The following is a 20,611-nucleotide window of genomic DNA, read 5'->3' as shown; positions in this document are numbered from 1 at the left end:
ACCTCCTATAATTCATTTTTTTATTGCGTCACACCTGAATAAAAGGCACCATCTCTGCTGGATCCAATCTGCTGGGTCTCAGTAGGAAAAAATCACACACGGGAGATTTGCTTGTGATATTTATTATATAATCATTCATCAGCTGTTAGAAATACAAAACTCTTGCAACAGGTACACAGTTCAGAAAATTAAAATAGACTTCAAAACAGCTTCACGGAACAGCAATAAACCTCTGGCATATAGCTAGCTATACCTAGAATATATATTTTTCAAAACTGTATTAGCAGTGAGTATTTAAACCCACTGAAGTAAATTGTGTATGTAACATTAGAACATTCCTCTTTTCTAAGAGTGCCTCCATCAGTCCCATGTGCTGCATCAGCAAAATGGTAAATGCATTTATTTGAAAGAGCACTTAGCAAAATGCAGACAAAAGCCATTCTCCCAATATATAGCACCAAGACTGCAACAACCTTTTATAAATAATGGTGTTGACGAGAAGTGAATGTGAAAACAAACAGGCTTTGTGTTTTACTGCTAGGCAGTGGGTGTGCCTTTGGCCTTATAGAAAATAAAATTCGAGTGCAACTTAAAACTTGCAGTTACTTCCAGGTTTTGTTCAGATTAGTGTACAATGGCTGTAGTTTTCTGCACAAATAAGCTGATCATACACTTGTCACTTGTTCAGCAGCATGCTAAGTTGTTAAAGCCTCCCTCCCATCAGATGGCTGGGGGCTGTGCGTCAGGGTCCAGTTCATTGTTGCTGTTGGCTGGATGGATAGGGAGAATGTCCAGTTCATCTACCTGTGGTGTTGGGTGCATCACCACCAGCTGGTCCTGGGGAATGTCTGCGGCCGCCGCTGCCAGGTTTGTGATCGATTTACTCTTCACGCACTGGAAATCAACGTGGCGGCTCTTGCCTTCCTCCTTCTCCCAGGACATCCTGATGAAAGGCCTCTGGACATAGTTATAAATAACCTCTGGTCGACCACCTGGCCTTTTCTTCACCTTTTCTTTGTACGTAGGATAACCTGATGGAACAAAGATGGCGATTGGTACTGGCAGGATGCAAAAACTAGAGAAATAAACAAGTGCAGTTTGATTGAAGGGGGAAGAGTTAAGAGCAGAAGATGTTTAGCACTTGATTGAAATAATTATCTTGTCACTTCAAGGATAGTAGTTTGTGGACTGGTCTGTGGCTGGAGCTCTAACTCCTACAATCTCACCTCGCCTGCTGTTACCAGGCAGGTTGTGTCAGATCTCTGCTCGAGGGCTGAAACGGAACACTGTACAGTGATTAGTGCTAAGTGTGTAGTCAGCTCCAGACCACTGAACCATTAAATGTCCCTCTGCTGACTAAAATAACACCATTCACTCATTCTGTAAATAACCTGTTACAATCTGTACATTAGGTGAGATTTTAGACCACATTAAGCTTAACCAGGGGATCCTAGGTATTTGTCCTTGCATGAGGGCACAATCTTTGGAGCGTGACTGATGCAACATTGTCCAATTTACCTCACTCATACCATCATCTTACAAAACAAATTAATTCTCATCTCATAACGCAAACACTAGTTAAAATCCTAATGTTCTTGAATGGGATCCATTATCTTTTCATGCCAGTCATCAAATGTAACTATTTATTCAAATAGGCTTTATTGATTAAAGTTGTGAAACATGCACTTACCTTCAATACCCAATCGTATCTTCTTCAATCCTCGCTCTTTGAGAACAGTTTTTGGCCACATCTCTGTTCTCTATATACTTGAAGAAGCGATACAACTTTGTACTGTAAATAACTTTAAAAAAGTTCATCATCAAATTATTTGCATTGAAAAGGAAGTAAGTTGCATTCACATTTTACTGTGTTGCTCTATTCTTTGTACGTTGCAAATCCTAAGTTTTATTAACATGAATAATGGCCGGTTACTATTTTGAGCAGGCACATTTTAATGTGCTAGGATTTCTCCCCAGCGCAATTCAGATGAGTCATCAGTACACTCAATGTTGGTAATTTCTGTGAGCTCAATTAAGCAGCTTGGTGCTGTCATAGGAAAACAGCAGAGTGAGCAATCTGGAGGCAGGAGTTCAAATGAGATGAACAGAGCCTTTTCATCCATCTCTCTCTCATGGCCAGACTAGATACTGCATGGAATAAGGGGCAGGAACCTTGCACTTCAGTGTCAGAATCAACACAGTGGAACATTTCAATCAGGTTTTTCTCCCAATATTGTTCCAGAGAATACAAGTTTAAGCATAACATGCAATCCACTAATAATAATAATTCTTGCATTTGGAATAGTGCCTTATCACATTGTTGAGATGTCTCAAAATGCTTCATAGAATATATTGGATTGGTTGTGTATTTTGTGGATGAAATGCAGCAGCCAATTGCGCACAGCAGTGTCCACAAAAGTTGTGGATTAACTTTTGGGGGTGGGGAGGGAGAGGAACATGCAGAAGTAACACAGGCAACAATCTTAGACAGGAAGAGATTAATGGTCCATCATGTCTACCCAGATAAAGCTCTTACAAAAGCTCAAAATTATCCCTGAAATTCTAGTGTCAAATCTGACTTACTTTGTGAATATTCCTCTCCCATCTGGGGTGGATATTCCTCATCCCAGTCAACCACATCATCGTCTGTCAGCACTACAATGTGACACTCTCGGTCACCGCTCTGAGCACTGGCCACCATCAGCGGGAGGATCATTTCTTCCAGGTAAGATTCAAACTGCTTGCGTGCACCGTCATTGGAAAGCTCATGCATGAGTGCACCTGAAGAGAAAGCAAGCTCTGGTTGGTATCACTAATTCTGCTGTAGATGGAAAAACATTCAGCACATGTAACTAACTAATTGTGGTTCCGATGGCCAGAACCGTTGTAAATTAGGATTTATTTTTCATTTAATAACATTCACATGCTATTTAACACAAGGCAAGAAAGGAAAAGAAAATAAAGATTTTAAACCAAGGCCATAATAAAATCTCTTAGGAACATGACAGTTCCATTTGTCCGAAAACTCTAGCTGGTTCTGGGTAAACTGCTCCTTTCATTCTGTATCTTGAAATCTCCCAGAAGGGCCACATTTGCTTCCCCCCAAAATATAAGATGACTTTACAAAATGTGACTAAAGTATTCCAACACAATTAACAATCTACATTCCACTCCAGAGACTTTCTATTTGCATTTAAAATGGATGAAATTAAAACATTCCTGGAAATTGTAAAATTCTGGATGAATAGTTGTGCGGAAGTACACGGTTTCATCAACTTATGCTTCAGGTAAAGCTGAACGACACAAATGCTATTAGCAGCTGAGCAGCGTGGAGTGCTGTTGAACACAATGATACAAGGAACACATTTGGATAGTTACGCTTTGGCGAAAGAATTTCCTGTAACAATTTGGTGTTTGAAAATTAGAAACGTTTGTATTGGGTGCACACGACTGAACACTTCTGCTCCAGAGAAACATTGCCTGCAAGTAAATGGTGATTACTATGGTATGAATCACTGATGTACAATTTTAAATCAAGTAAAGAAAAGTATTTTTTAGAGTATAGTTCCTATAATTTTTTGAAACTGATCGGTGCACTTACTGAGATCTCTACATTTAATGGTGCTGTAGTCGAAGGAGATACAGAGGTAGTCGCAAGCTTCTCTCAATTCAGGTATTGAGATTCCATCTGGACAGCGAATTATTCCAGTCTTGTAGTAATCCTACAAACAAATTAACTTCAAAGGATAAGTGTCACACAGACTATTCAGAGATCTATATAAAAATAGGACACCACCAATTGCTTTGGAGAATTCAAATCATTTTTAAATAGCCACTTTTTTGTATGTTTGCCAATCTTTCCCCCGTTTGCAACTGTGTTTTTAAAATTGTCAACCTCCCCCTACAATCTTTAATTGTTGTGAAAAAAGGCAACATTGCTAAAAGCTGCTCCTAGTTTTGTAAGTTGCAGGTGTGTTACGAGGAAAGCTTAGGGAATGAAAAAAGGGCAAGAAAGTTAAGGTACAAAACAAAAGCTTCACACGTTCCAATACACGTTTTTTGTGGTCCCAGAATGCAGAGGTTGTTTCGAAGCTGGTACTGCCAAACCATATATACCACTGCACAAGTGACACTGACTAGATAACCTTCAATCAAAAGGATTCATTTTCACCACTGACTGCTGGCTAAAGCATTCTATTTATAACACTTGGTGTGTCAACAGAGAGGGAATATAACAACTGAATCCTGTTAAAAAAATAATTCGCCCACAAATACACAGTCAATTCACTTTACAGTCTATTCTGTGAAGCGCTTTAGGACGTCGAGAAGACGTGAAAAGTGCTATATCAAATGCAAGGATTGTATATATATATATATAAATAAATTGCTTTACAATCACTTTTTATTTTTTTTAAAAATGATCCTTTTTCTATTTTCTGTCTCTTGATTTTTCTCCATACTGTAACTAAATTGTCTGGCTGTCTCCAGGCATCTATATGGCTAATGGACAAGCACAAGTGCAATCTAGAATGCCTTCAAATGTCTGGGCTCCCTTGTACATCTCCAGAAGCAGTAGTCAGGCCTGCTATGCTAGAAATCATTTATAAATTTTTATAAAAATACATAAATTTGCATTGCTAAATTTCTATACAAATATTGGGGAAAAATTCAAGCGTAAGAGATTAGTGGTGACTGTAAAATAGTTAAATGTTATACACAGCAGTGGGGGAGAAATCAAATGTACTTTCGAAGTCTAACTCGGGCTGTGTATGTGATTTTTTGTCCTCAAGATATAAATGTTTGCTACATGATGCATTTTGACTTCATGGAATATGAATGAGTTTGCTCTGTAGTGAAAGATGGCATCAAGCTGATTAAACCAGACAATGGCCAAATCCCCAGATTCAGGATGGAAGTTGCCTCTCAAGTGCCAGATTGAACAGATGGTGTAATGCATTATTGAACATTATATCCCTTAACCCTGTGATTTACAAGCCTTAGTTGGTTTCTTTATTAAAGTACACTAGAATGGGAGACAAGAAGCTAATTAAGCAAAGCTACTTTATTATGTTAATAACTAATTTGTGATTAAACCATTTTGGATTAACATGCGCTTTCTTTTGCTGATAATAAGCAATTAAAAAACGTTCTTTTAAGACAGCTCTAATACAAGCAATCTGCCAACCTGCCAGCAATTCTGGTTTTACTCACACATAGACTGACATGGCATAAACAAGTCTCCCTTATATAAACAAGGGCTTACATCTAGTTTATAATTCCTGAAGCATCATCTATATACATTAATATAATGGGTCAAGAAATAGAGATCGCTGCGTACTTTAAATTCAGTTTTGATGTACTACATACCCAGAGGGTTAGCTTGTATAAAATATAATCTCAGCCATTTTAATCAGATACATGATGATAGACAATGGCTTTGGGCTATTCATGGCTATTCATTTTCAGCATTGAAAGGATGTTTTTTTTCTGAGCTGGAAGGGATGTAAAGCTTTTATTTGGCAGTTCACTTAACTTACAGATACTGCACTTACCAAAATAGCTCGAAACACAGTACAGCTGATACCTTCTGCCACTTCAAACTCTCCTTTTTCATTTGGACGGGTGAAATTGTGTTCTCTACCTGAACCAAACATCCTGGGAAAGAGAAAACACAGTTGTGAATATCACATTTAGAAAATGTATTGGTTAATCACTCAGGTTACCTATATAATAATATAATCCTTGCATTTGATATAGCGCCTTATCATGTCTTTGAGACGTCTCAAAGCGCTTCACAGGATACAGTGTAAAGTGAATGGACTATGTATTTTTGGGGTGAAAAGCAGCAGACATTTGCACACAGCAGTGTCCTACAAACAGTCGTAGACTGAGTGATCAAATTATTATTATTATCTGAAGGGGTTATTACCTCCGGAAAAGCGATCCGCCGATTAATTAAAAACCGTGTTGCTACTTACTGCTAGGTAAACAGAGGCTTTATTGGAAGGAAACAAAGGAACATCAGCATTCCCTTTAATCAGGAATCTACATTCACACAGCTTACCTGCCCAGCATCGTGTTTGGTTGTGCAGTAAAAATAGAAGGATCGACGACAAATCTTGTGTTATCAACGATGAGTGTCACTCGTTCTGAAGTACGAACACTTCTTGTTCCTTCCTTTGCATTCTCATATACAAACACCATCTCTCCTGTCGCCTTGCACATTCCATCAGTACTGGACTGGCTACCATTCCGGCTGACGATGCCACCGCTGCTGGAGCTATTAGGGGAAAGTTTTTGAAGACGGGGACTACTAGGGCGTGATGTGGAATTGAGATCCTTCTCTCGGTCTGTAGGCAGAAATGACACACTAAAATGAGAATGAAATCGTCTTCATTCACTAATCTCACAATAATGGCAGTAATTCACCCAAAGTAGTAAGAAATATATAGGCTTTGATTAGGAATTACAGTGGAAGTGAAAAAGAAAGCCTTTTGAAAGGAATGGAAACTCTGTGGGTAAATGCCATGACTATGTTTAGCTCTCAAGTATTGGTGGAAATTTCACACCAGATAACATGTTTTGGATTAACTGAAAGAGTGCTCTACAACAACAACAACTTGCAGTTATATAGCACCCTCCACGCAGTCAAGAGCGTTCTGAATCCCTTGCAACACTATGGCTTGACTACCCCAGATGTTCCATTAAATATCACTAACTCATATATTTATTTTTACAAAAAAATTGTAATTGTACTTAAGATCATCAACATTTTAATGTTTGACCAACAACCTAGACATTACACAAGTAATTTCACATACAACTGTGATCTATATTTAGACACAACTAATAACAAACCTTAGAATAAAAATTCTCCAAATTAATGATTTCCATCTTTGATTATATGTTTGTAGAAATCATTACAATTTAAATAATGGTTTTCATTCTCAAATAAAATATTTTAAGTCACACGCAACGATGCACTCAAATTATATATAGCTCATGCCTCAGACTAAAGAGATACCAAAAGTGGCAATGTAATTGCTGTACCCATGTCCACCCGTGTAACTAAAACTAATTATAAGTTCAGTTTCACAAACTCATAATTCCTTTAAACAAAATGTGATTACTCAATCCCCGACTGTTTGTGGACACTGCTGTGTGCAATTGGCTGCCGCGTTTCACCCACAAAATAAATATACCATCAATTCACTTTACAGTATATTCTGTGAAGGGCTTTGAGACGTCAAATGCAAGGATTATTATTATTAAAAAAGGTGCATAATGCTTTGAAGTATTTGTAAAACAATGTAAATTCTCTTTTCGTCGCTCCGTCTTCCCCCCACCCCACGTCACACACAGAATACCACAAACAAGGGGTTGAAAACAAGCTCTTGCTGGCATTCCCTCCACTTTTCTCTCCTTCCTTAAGGGCCATTTAGCCTGTGTTCTCCACCTCACTGCCAGAAACCCACTCAGGATGCAATACTCACTACAAAGGAATTATAGGCATAAACTCACATTTCACCAACATCAATTAGGTTATTTCTGAATAACCTATACTTATGTGGTTAAAAAAAAGTTCAAGTGGTAGAGGTTAGTATCATGGAATGTAGATCAGTCATTTCGAATCAGGGGTTCTGCTCCACAGACACTCCAAAAAGTCAACTCACCACCATGATGCTGCCTAGTTGGTGAAGTTACATTCCTAATGCAAGGTGTGAGCTGACCCTCTGCCCGTTCATGTGAGGAATCACGAGAGCGATCACTTGACCTGCGGCGATCTCGAGAACGTTCATATCCACTGGACTCATGTAGACTCATTTTGTTAGCGCGGACTGACCCAAGTCTTGTGGTACGTGAAGGAGCACTGCAAAATAAAAATATGCATTATGCATCCTAATAAATGATTAACGATGTTTAGGTCACTTAAAAATTCCACTAAAATAATAAAATGACACTTAATATAGATTCTTACAAATATGCTAACTAGAAATCTAAAACTTTGACAATGTAAATTTCTACAATAATTTTCAAAAACTGTTTAATTATCATTGTTTAACAATGAAAATTAGAGAAAGTCACAATTATTTGTGCTCATTTAAAACAATTCTGAAAAAAATGTGTACCAATTTTATATTGAAAGCAGGGAATCAGTGCAACCTTCTTAGTTTTACATTTATGAGAATAAGAACATTTTCCATAATTTACTATCTGATTTTCAATAAATGGGTAGAAAAGTAGTAACCAATATTTTTAAAATAAGATTAGGTCATGTTGTTTTTCATATTCCAGTCAGTGCAGTCAGCGTAAATGTATGTTGCTATAAATGGCTGGATGTTGATAGTTGTGTGCCTCGGGGAACTGTGCTGTGATTTATGTTGCTTTCATCTATATTAATGATTTGGAACCGGGCATAGAGGAACAAAATCTTAAATTTACCTACAATACCAAATGATGGTGTATGTCAAGCTGTGGGGAATACAGGAAACAGTAGAATGATTCAGAGGGGAGAAATACGTAACCGATACATAGAAATGTTGAGAAATGTAGAGTGAGTTTTGAGAAAGACAAAAAGGAACCCTGAAAAGCAAAACCGCATATGACTGTCACTGGCAAAGGTAAGCAGGTGGAAGTAATTTTTCACAAAGGTTATCAAAAGAAAATGAAAGGGTCTGGTGAAATTCACATTAGATTCAATACCTAGAGGCAGAGCGAGCACCAACACAGGCTCCATGATTGTTTGTTAAACTGTAATTTATATGATTCTGTAATCATCCTATGTGATTTCTAAAGCTCATTAGTTTGTTTCTATCGTGTCAGGAAAATCATATTGTACTGTTTATTGGAGACAGTTCGTTGAACATCCCATGTAAAAAAAACAAACCCAAGAATGAAGCAATGACAGGAAAGCTCAAAATCTAGCAGCTAATTAAATGTCATGTCCTGCACAATGCTAAAATAGATGCATTTCCATAGAATTTGTTCATTTTTACAATTTTACAGTTGCCAACAATATGATTTACTTAAACGTATGCAAACATTTTTGGGACAGATTTATGATAAGATTCAGATTGATAGTAAACAATTTACTAACAAGACTTGTTAGTAAATTACAATGGTCTACACATTACTGGTAAAATCCAAACAGAGTAATTATGACATTAGTTCATCAAAATAGTGTGATTTTATTACATCAGCTCAGCTTTAAACAGTGATTATTTTAAAACTTTATTCAATTAGCAACAGTGCTCAATAGAACTGCTCAACTGCTTGCTGGATTGGTAGAAAACCAATATGTAGAAAGTCTGGTGGATTTTACTGCATTGTTTTACGTGTTGTCACCAGGTGGGGCTGTACAGAGGTAAGATATAGCACATTAAAGCTATATTTTACATCTGTACCTGGACCTGTCAACAAAAACTGAAAACCACAAAATACAATGGAGTCGAAAAAATGGTCAGTGAACACTGTTTTCCCCAACCCGTCTCCACCTGAATTTCCACGGTTCTCCGGCAAATACTATTGTTGGGCCAGTTTATTAGGAGAAAGTAATGGGGGGGCGGGGGGGTTAATGGACCCAGAAAGTAATATAATGGAGAAAAATAAATTAATGATCCACACAGTTATGTTAAAATTCAATAATGTTTTCCTGCAACCATCTCAACCACAAACCCTGAGGTTACAATTACTCCAATTACATATTCTGCCCTTCCTGTTGGGTATCACTCAGCAAAAAAGGCAACAGAACAGCCTCTCAAAATGTTCTGCTATTTGAAGTTCACATACAGATCTCAAACAAGAATTAAATGTATCAGAGCAGTATATCTGACCTACTGCTTGTATAAACAGCTTAGTTGCACACAAGCACTCAAATTGGAATACTTTCTGAATTTGTGTACTTTGCGCTAAATAATTTTCTAAGCACCAGTTAAAAAATTGTATTAAGAGAACATTTAAGGATATTATCCATAGGCACACTTATTCATATAATACATCAATACTGGGCTTTAGAGGAGTCCGAAAACTGGAATTTAGTTCTAAGCAAGATCTAAACAATACGGTGATAAAAGTTAGTGGAATCAAGTGATTTACTGGGCAGGGATGATTAATAAAACAAAAATGGGGAAAGGAGGGGAGAGAAAATATATCAAGCATGAAACTACTTTCTTTAAAAAGCTGAAAGTCCCAATAAATAGAAGCTGATACAATAGAATGGCGAGTTAATGACTGGGCTGCTTTGGTACACCTCCCAATGGCTGACTGAGAGCCTTGAGAACACGTAACTGTCTCCTCTTCACTCTAGGTGGCAAATAACTCACGGACACCAAGAGGATGACAAGGAATATGCCTTCATTTTAAAAAAATTAAAGCAGAGATTAAGAAAAAAAAACCTTCTGAAATAAAACCATGGACAAGAAAGTAATATTGTAAAGTCGAGAGGAAAGCCCAAAGCAATAAATGAAATGACTTTCAAAATGTCGAAGATTTCATACTATTTTTAGGAACAAATTGAACATGCAGATCAGCCGCCAGGCACTGTCAGCAGCTGAATGAGTTCTTTATTAAAACTCGTGCTCCAGTTAAAGGATAGACAGTAAAACAATAATACACCATAAAGCAAGGTTTGATGCAAATAAAATGTCAATTTTCCCTAAACTATCCCTATTTTTAGTGACTGATCTGTTCAGCTGACATTAACAGTCATCAGCAATTTTGTACACTTACCAGTACAGTTTAATCAAATTCTGCAGCCATGACTCATTTCTATGCATTTTATTTCAATGCTGCTTTAGTTTTTCCCCCCACCCCCAAAATAAAAAGGTTCTAAACCGACTCCCATTTTACTTCAGCTCATCAGAGACATGTTTCCATGTTGCTTAGTTTCATGTCCAACATGTAACCCAAAGTCACATTATCTTATTACTAGTCGGACTCTCGTGGGCGTTTATACAATACAAAATTACACTTGTATAGCGCCTTTCACTTCGGGAGGATGACCCAAGGCACTGTTAATAACAGCAATTTAAAGACATACATATTTAAATTTGAAGTAAAGGGTTTGTATAAGCAATACATGCCACACACTACTGATGTAAAGTTAAGCACACATCACTCTTAATACAGTACTTTACCCCTGAATGAATGCCCTAAGCAATGGAGTACTTGAAACTCATGTCACACTGCTCCTCAGCTGTTTAAAGCACTGCAAGACATTATTCTAAGTGAAGGACGCTATATGAATACAAGTTGTTGTTGGTAGCGGGCGGAAAAAAGCTTTGCAAATCCATACTCCATGCGTGCGTAGAAGTTTAATCACCTGCTTCTCTCTGACTTGAGTAAAATTGCTAATGATAGAAGAAAGGTGAGAGGATAGTGTGTAGAACTGTCTTTTCTAGGCTTTAAGCTATTTGCATTACTCAACTACGGTACACAAGTGAACAGTATTTGCAATGAAATAAGGGTTACATTGGTACGGAATGAAAAATATACACTCGGACGTCAGTCAGTACCATTGTATATTGAGTGAAATCAACTACAGATAGTAACCTTAGCACCTAACTAAACAAATGTACCCACTTAAGTGGAATAACTAACTCAACATTGTGGATGTTTATAAAATGTGACAATTTAAATTATTGTACAGTACTTTTAATAACACGGTGCAGTTTGCTAGACAATTTGACAGATGTTGCTCAGCAGAATAAACTGGATAATCCAATCAGATTTGTCAAATGGACAGATTAGTAACAATTGCTGAGTCAAGTCAAATTTCACAGGAAAAAAGCACAAATGGACAAATTGCACGAAATGTTGATTAAACAGATTATTTTGCAATTCTAAATCACCCAAATAGAAAATGAAAAATAACTTCACTTGCTCCTGGTTGAAAACTGCAATCTAAAGTCAGAAGTTAAAACATGTATTGCTTTAAGATACATTTGCAGCTATTTAGTCAAATTCCAAGCATCTGCTATTAGGCATTGTACAGTTACTGACACCCTTGAAAACAAAGACTAGCAGCATTCGTAATCATAAACTTAGTGCAGCACGAAGATTGAACACTACTGCAGATTTGGGAGAGAAAAATAGGTTATTTTCTTTACCAATTAATGTTATACCTTCAATGATGACAATGTGATGAAAACATGCACATCAGTTTATCATGATACAATTTAAGAGCCTGGGTTCAGGGTTGCCATTTAGCACTGAAGCGCCTTCTGATTTCTCCTCAATGTTAACATCTGAACATGAGCTGCACCCGTACGACTAGTTTTAAAATGCCCATTTTCGCACTACAGCAGCACCTCCTCTTCCCATAATAATAAAAAATACCCACTCGATATCTGGACAGAGTAGTCGTGCTTAATGATTTCTCATTTCCAAACACTACACTGCCTCTGAAGATGAAGAATACTGTACATACCTTACGGTTTTACTTGAAATTGGAACAAAACAGCAGGTCAGGAATTTCTGAATACAAGACGAATGGAAAACCCAGAAGAGTCGTACTTCTGATAACAATGCAGCTTTCTCAGTCTCCTTGGGCATTACTTTTCAAATTCAGCAAACCCAGATCCATTTGTCATTTCCCTGCCATAAAGCTAGAAGAACCCTGCAGCAAAGCACCGCATCGCAAGCTGCCTTCGAAGGTTATTTTGAAGCTAGATAGCTGCCAGATTCTGAAAGTAACCTTTCTGCTCACACAAAAAAACCCACTGCCTACGAGCTGTAAATTCAAATCACTTGTGTGGCAGTTGCTGACTCAGGGGCGTGCTGTGTAGGTGCTGACGTCTTGACCCCCACCAGTCTCCTTTGTTCTGCATTTGTGACTGCAATTACTCCAACTCTAAGCAGGGACGAGATGGTGCAATTGACATCAGATGCAGAAAGGATTTTTTTCCCCTGGTAAGCTGCCAGCTGTCTCTGTTACCATCTGTTAAGCGTTTCTTCACTGTATGCTGGAAGATTAAACTGAACTCAAATATTTAAAATGGGACCACTTATTGCTCCACCTATAAAGGCAGGAGATGTAGTTATCTACAATACAAATAACATTTAAAAAATGAAAGAGCCTGAATTATATGTCTTAAAGATATAGGTGACGAATTGCAGAATAGAAAAACTGAAGGCAAGCCTGCTTGTTCTTGGTGCGGCGAGGGGGGGGAAAGATTGATCATAAATTGTTCTGTACGACTACAATTTTTACAAATACATTTCAATTATGCAGTTTAGATTAGGTTCTAAATTGGTACCAGATGTACTTTCCCCTTTCATCCGTATATCAGCCTCCTGAGCATAGAACTTCCAGCTTCTATTGCAACATTTGGGAATATGGTTCCCTTAATTAAATGGCAGCTGGAGGAGAAATGGTGCCTAAATGAAAGTTCTGCAACACTGCGGCTCAGTGGTCTCACAGCTACTCAAATTCTATGCTATTTGGATTATTCACCTCTTTTTTTCCTGATGCACTCAGGATGCTGCAATAAGCATTTTAAAAGAGTACGGTCGCATGTGCTACTAGAAAATTTCTACAATTAAATTAGAAAAATATTCAGAAATGATGACTTCAATAGGCTCAAAGATTTGATCGGAATTGAATATGAAGGTGAGGAAGCAAGATTGAGGTTAATATGGGGGGCAATGTATGTTCAAAATCCCACACTCCCTGAGTTACGTATCTAATCAGCGGTTTTATAAGAAAGGGCAAGGACTGGGATTATAGTTCCTGAACTATTCTTGCACATCTCCTAGCAACCATCTTAGAATGGTATTTGGATGACCTGGGAACAGGTTGCACATCAGTCCTGCAGCCCACGAACCGCAAGTAACTCAAGCAGAAAAAGGTAACTTCATATTATGTCACCCTCCCTGCCAAACAAAAACTTGCTGATTTTATCCATATCTATTGTGCTTACTAACTTCAGAACAAATCTGCCATGCAAGAACAGAAAAACAAATTACCTCCCAACATTTCTGCTGAATACACTGCGGGGCGCAGCTGAATAGATTTCAAATAGTTTTTCCAGAAAAATTGCAATAGATTTCATTACCCAATAAGTGACACATCAAGAGATTCGACCAGCTGGATTTTTCTTGCTGCCTCTCTCCCCAGCATGTTGACACGTACAAATGTTTTTGTGTGTACCACTAAAAAGACAAAGGGCTAAATTTGAGATCTTAAAATGCAGGATTTCTTTTTAAAAAAGAGTACACAAACATTTCTAATTATTTTGGTGAATTTCTGTGCTTAAAGTGCTGGAAACAGAGCACTTTCTACTTTGGGCACCCAGTGTCAACATCAAGGACTTTCAGATAACATATTGCACAGTTCAGATACAGAATGCAGCCCCACAAATCTGCCTCAGCTCCCAAACACTGAAGAACTCCTCCCGCCATTACACGACTGAGAATCTTTCAATTTCCCCTCTTCTTTGAACTTCCAATTTAAGATGTATTCTATGCTAATTGTTGCATAAGTGTTAGCGAGAACCGGTCTGTCACTGCCAAAACTTATTTCACTCAGGATCCTTGAAGAGGGGAGATAGTCCTGCTAAACTGGATCTGAACCTAAGTCCTAGAGGTTAACAAGACAATGGACTCAGTTTCCAAATAAAACCCCGAAAACCTCCAAGCAGAAAACTTGTGCTGAAATCATACTTGCCATAGTGATACTGAAAATCTCTGAAGCTCCATTGCAGCTGCACGTTGCTAATAATTTAGATATTACAGAATGCTTGAAGTTTAATGTGGAGAAATGCAAAGTGATGTATTTGGGAAGAAGAATGAGAGGCAATATAAGCTGATGGTACAATCTTAAAGGGGGTGAAGGAACAGAGACCTGGGGGTCATATAGTAAATCTTTGAAGGTGGCAGGAGAGGGAGATAAAGCTGTTAAAAAAGCATATGGGATACCAGGCTTTATAAATAGGGGCACAGAAATCACAAGTCAGGAAATTATGATGAACCTTTATATAAAACACTGGTGAGGCCTCGGCTAGAGACCGTGTTCAGTTCTGGGCACCACACTTTATGAAGGATGTCAAGGCATTGGAGAGGGTGCAAAGGAGATTTACCAGGATGGCACCAGGAATCAGGGACTTCAGTTATCAGGAGAGGCTGGAGAAGCTCGGATTATTCTCCTGGGAGTAGAAAAAGTTAAGAGGAGACTTAATGGAAATTTTCAAAATGATGAGGGGATTCAATAGGATGAACAGGAGAAACTATTCCCACTGGCGGGTGGGTTGGTAACCCGAGGACAACGATTTAAAATAGCTGTTAAAAGAAACAGAGGGGAGATGAGGAAATTTTTTTGTTGTTGGGATCTGGAATGCATTGCCTGAAAGGCTGGTGGAAGCTAATTCAATAACAACTTTTAAAAGAGAAGTAGATAATTATTTGGGGAGGACAAGAACGCAGGGCTATGGGGAGAGAGCGGGGGAGTGGGATTGAATTGGATAGCTCCTTTCAAAGAGCCGCCACAGACACAATGGCCTCCTTCTGTGCTATATAATTCTATGATTCATATTGGTTTTAGATAATTAAAGTATATTCTGCATCAGTCAAAACCACATCAGTAGCAAAGCTTCACCTGTCCACGGAACTTGATTGGGAAACGGAAAACACAAAAATTATATTTGCGATTGAGAGAAATGTTGGCATAATTCCACTTTTAATGCACTTAGCAAGAAGTTTGGAAGGCTCTCAATCGGTAATCTGTTTTGCTAAAAAAAAATGAAGGGCATAACACACTCAGTACTGCTTCTGGTAAATGGCTTGAGCTTCAGTCTCTCAAGTTAACATGGCACTGAATACACTAATCCAACATTTACTCTGTATGATCAAGCATCTCAAACTTCACAAACAGGACCATTCACATCCAGTTACTGGTTTGAGTCTCAACTTATAAAACCACTCAAATTTATTACATCTGCAGTAGCGCATGCAACAGCTCCATGGGACAATCAGATGAGGTATCCAATAAAATATTTGTGTTGCTGAAGTATTGTGCTCTAATGAATGGTATTTGACTTAATTTCATATCCTTTTACTTTAGCTCCCATTTTCAATGTTTGTAGCATAGTTCAGAGCCAATTCAATACCTCCCTGGAATCATAAACCTTTTCACTGTACAAGAGCTAGTCTAACAGCATTAAGCAGCAAAATACCACAAGGGTGTCCAGTCCACATATCTGCCAGTTTAGCAGCATGCACTGTCTAATGTCAGAAATACTATTTCACTCTTCTCATCTACAAGTTTTCCTCTTCTGAAGACAATAACTCATACCTAGGATCTGTGGTTTGACATATCTTATCTTCATACTGTAAATCCAGAAGATTGCCCAGTTTGGATATTATATTTGTGAGAACCACTCAGCTAACATCAATACTGGGACAATCAGGGGAAAGTCTTGAAAGTGTACAGGTCAGAGCATATGAAAACCACAATTTGTTTTTAAATCGCTTCAAAAAGAAGAAAGATTTGTAACATAATTTGCATAGATTCTAGAATTAACAATGCATAACAACTGAGCTAATACTCTTCCTTTATCCGTAGAGCCTCCCGTAAAGGAAAAGATTTGGCCCAGAGAGATTTTCCTTCATTATAACATGTCTGGGCGAGCACAATTATTTCCATTACATCTAATTATAGTGCTTCTACTTCAACTGGTTTGTTATATGGCGATGCAGCGGTAAATTCCACATATCATTTTACTAATATTCAGCTTGACAATTTAAATGAACGTTTAACCTTTTTACTGCAAGTGTTAAGGATACAATAACAATTCTCACATTTGGTATAGTGCTTTCCACCTTAGGAAGATGTCCCAAAGCGCTTCACAGGATATACATTACACATGAAAGCAAAAACGATAAGAGTCATCTGGATTTTCCTCTTTGCCTCTTATGTAGTGTAATACAGTATTGTTCAATTTCTTGGTAATACATAGATGGCAAAACAATCTTTTTGGAATTCAAGCAATTTAAAAAAAAGTATTATAAGATCTAGATGAAACTAAAAGTGATCTAAAGAGTGACCTAGAGTAGAGGATATAAGATATTCAATCCATCCTTTAAAATGCAATTATCTTTTAGGGGATTCAAGAGAGGATTCAATGAATCATTACACACTCTAATATTTATAATTCACGTTAATGTTTCAAGCCATTGACGACCTGCATTACTGAAATAAATGAATGTTAAAGAATCGGCTTCCCAAGAGTTAAGTATCTTCACACACAACTGTTTTGAAACATCCAATCACATACATATCAGTTCTATGCTGTTTTTCCAGCATTAGACATAATAGATGTAAACCGCTGTAACATTACAAACTTGCTCTTCTTTAGTACAATTGAGCAGAGCATTGACACTGTTGTTTGTTGTCAGGCTACAGGATTGAGCAGAGCATTAACACTGTTGCTGTTAAACTACAGGTTAAGCAAGACCAAAAGATGCTGCTTTCGGCTACTTGAATACCACTGTAGTTCAAAATATACTTCAATAAAATTTAAGTTTGCTCGTCAAATTTCTAAAATTCCAAAACCTTAGATCTCGTATCCTCCCCAGGCTTCCACCTACTCCGTTTCCAATGGAGCTGCTCCCAAAATAAATTACCTGGACAGACACCTGTTTGGGGATTTTATACTGCAGTATAAACACACAAGTGGCTAAATCCATTTCATACAGAAGTTGACCCTATGACACTGCACTACATCCTTTTTCAGGCGCTGCATAACTGTAAGGAACTAAGAAAGGGTCCACGGTTGTTTAACTGAAGTCTGCAGACTCGTAGCTATAGAGGCACTGTTGGAAATGACTAGGGCAAGATCTGGATTAAAAACATCAAGTCAGTTCAGAATTATTCTTACGTGTTGGTCTCAATCTAAACTGCAAGACCAATATCAGTCAGACCATTCATACTCGGGATGTTGGGCCAAGTGTAAACCTGAAACTTAAAAGATCCTTTTAACTTGAAGGTTTATTTAATGAGGCTTCATGTTTCCAAACCAAAGTCACAGTCACAAAGCCTCATAAGAACTTAAAAGCATAGAAGAAGCAAAACACATTTAATCCATCAAATCCACTCCATCCAAAGAGTATATATGATTTAACTTAACCTAACCCTTAGTTTGTTGCATAAATACTCCTTGATCCCAGAAGTATGAGGAACATTATGAAACAACACTGTAACATACATCCAACCCACACATCTACAATTCAATACTGGTCATTCAATGAAGAAAAAAATCACATTGCTTCTCTCCCCTCTCCCCCCACACACTCATAACATTTAACCAGTTGAGAACATTCTATAACACTCTAGTTCGCTAATGGTAACTGTTAAGGCATAGTATTTGTGCTTTAATTAACAGTTACTACATATTATAACAGTAATAAAGGAAAGTTATTATTTACGTTTGGGGCAGGTTGAAATGTTAGCCTGTAATGGTCAAGGATATTTAGGAATCTCCTGAATAGCTGAGATATTGGAAACAGCAGTTAATTGGCCTGCTGGAGAGAAATACAGCATTTCAGGCAACATGAAAGGCATTTTTAACGGAAAGGTATCTTGGGAGCATTCACACACGACCAGTGATATCAAATCATGAAAAAAACATTTCCATTCACACTGCACTATTGTATAAAGGCATTGCATTCAGTGCTGACTGATAATGAAACTAAAGACCAGTCAGGTGAAGTATCATTCTACGATGGGAGTGTTTGATGTTTTAACTACAGTTGTTGGGGCAAATGTAAATAATAAATAAATCTCAATCACAATAAATCTCAATTTTACAAGATCAAACAATCAGATTGATTTAGCACATCTTCCTGCTGGGCAGGTATATCAGATGCACCTTCTAAAAGAGCATGCAGGAAGGCCATGATCAAAATGTTCACATCACTCACTTACCTTGAGTGCTTATAGAGTTTGCGAGGTCTGTTGTGTGAGCGCCGATCCCAATTTTCCGGATCACTAGAATTACTATCATAAGGGTGTGGCCGTCCAGCCATCCCACTTAGCCTTGCCTTCAATTCACACTCAAGGCACACATAACCTACAAGAAAATATTTTCAAACTTGAACAGTTTCTTTTTACATCACTGTTTAGTTAAAAGGTGAGCAATATAGCATTGCTAAAAGTAGTCTATGACACTTCTTAACAGTCTTAAGACTTAATAAAGTCTTAAGACTTTAACAAGACATAACACTTAATAAAATGGCTTTATTCTAGAACATGTAATTGAGTTACTCCCACATAAAACATTGATTCATTCCCATAAAAGTGACTTTCTACCATGTGTGTAATAAAGCGTGACATTTCTCTGTGTGGGATGAAAATGCCACCAATTTTCTACTGTCCTTTGAAGTCTCAATTTGTTTCCGCTTGAAGCTCAGATTTCCTCATACTCTCCACTTCAATCTATCCATCTGCTATTTTCTCACTTGCTTTTCATTCCATAGGACTTCTATTAATTGCCCCCCTGCAAGGTAGAGCAATGGAGAGAAGAAAAATACAGCAGAGAAATCAGGGGAAATAATGCAGGACCCATTAACAAGCAGGACTAATAAAAGATAAGTTAAAAGGCTTCCCATTTATATGGACACAATATACCCAGCAAGCTCTGTTTGATCCAAAATACCAATAATACTGCAATTAGCACTTGTCTCACTCTAATAATAATTTTTAAAAAAAATTCAGAAATGATGAAAAGCAATAGAAGAAAATTATTTGCCATTCGTTATCTGAAGACATAAACATGAAACATAAAGGGGGGAGTAAAGTGTAAAACTAAAACTATACATCTCACTGCTTTACTCTGATCTCCAAGGAGGGTGGGTATGGACATGAGGATAATTCAATTGTCAATTCAGAGAATACACCATCTCCATCTTAAATTCAAAGATGTCCACCATTTTCACTGAATGTATGTTTTTTCCCCAGTTTGTATAAAAAGTATGTTGTGGTACAATACAGTTTTTCCAAGTTACCAATTTACAATTTGTTTATATTAAGAAAAAACCTTACGTGCACAACAAAGCATTTTCTCTAAGACCATTTTTGGGGATAGCTACGCTGATGCATAGTAGTTTTACAACATACTGAGAGTAAAAAATCAGTATAAAGCTTTAAAAGCCAAGACTAATCACCTCAAATATAACCAACCAATCAATTATTTTCAGTAGTTGTCAATATTTGCAAATAAAAGTGGTAGAAATTTGGGAAATTTAAATTCTTATTTTAATCAGTCATTATATCCAGTGAGGGAGAAGCATTTCTATACACAGCAGATTCCAGAACTTACTTTTTGGATTCCATTTCAACAAAACAAACACAAGAACCTTCACAAATCCACAACAGAATAAGGCACAGACTTTTTTTTAAAAAGAAGAAAAATTAAGTGAATTTCTATTGACTAACTGATTGTTGCAAATTTTGATTTTCTTAATTGTCACACCACCTTGATTTGACATATTGAACAGGTTTGTTGTGGGGAGGAAAAAGTTACTCAGTGAACCAGTGCTTCTTGAATCAATTATATTAATTTAGGGATATCTATGCAGCAGGAGAGGCCTGTTTTATACATCTCTAAACAAGCAGCTG

At 37.4% G+C, this 20,611-nt stretch overlaps 1 protein-coding gene across 1 annotated transcript; it reads right to left on the bottom strand.

The window, feature by feature from the left end:
* Positions 1–106: 106 nt before the first annotated feature.
* Positions 107–19,058, bottom strand: LOC103175062 (BTB/POZ domain-containing protein 10). Its single transcript, XM_007887810.2, is given in 10 exon segments — positions 107–1,031; positions 1,691–1,742; positions 1,744–1,802; positions 2,584–2,781; positions 3,602–3,722; positions 5,553–5,655; positions 6,065–6,350; positions 7,674–7,870; positions 14,055–14,151; positions 18,920–19,058. Coding segments are annotated over 10 exon segments (1,503 nt in total). The 5' UTR covers positions 18,999–19,058; the 3' UTR covers positions 107–720.
* Between the last annotated feature and the right edge of the window lie 1,553 nt (positions 19,059–20,611).

Source organism: Callorhinchus milii, unplaced genomic scaffold (genome assembly GCF_018977255.1).
Source record: "Callorhinchus milii isolate IMCB2004 unplaced genomic scaffold, IMCB_Cmil_1.0 Scaffold50, whole genome shotgun sequence".
In the NCBI taxonomy this organism is placed as follows: Eukaryota; Metazoa; Chordata; class Chondrichthyes; order Chimaeriformes; family Callorhinchidae; genus Callorhinchus; species Callorhinchus milii.
The sequence above is the reverse complement of the archived record's forward strand: the minus strand, read 5'-3'. Positions and strand labels throughout refer to the sequence as shown.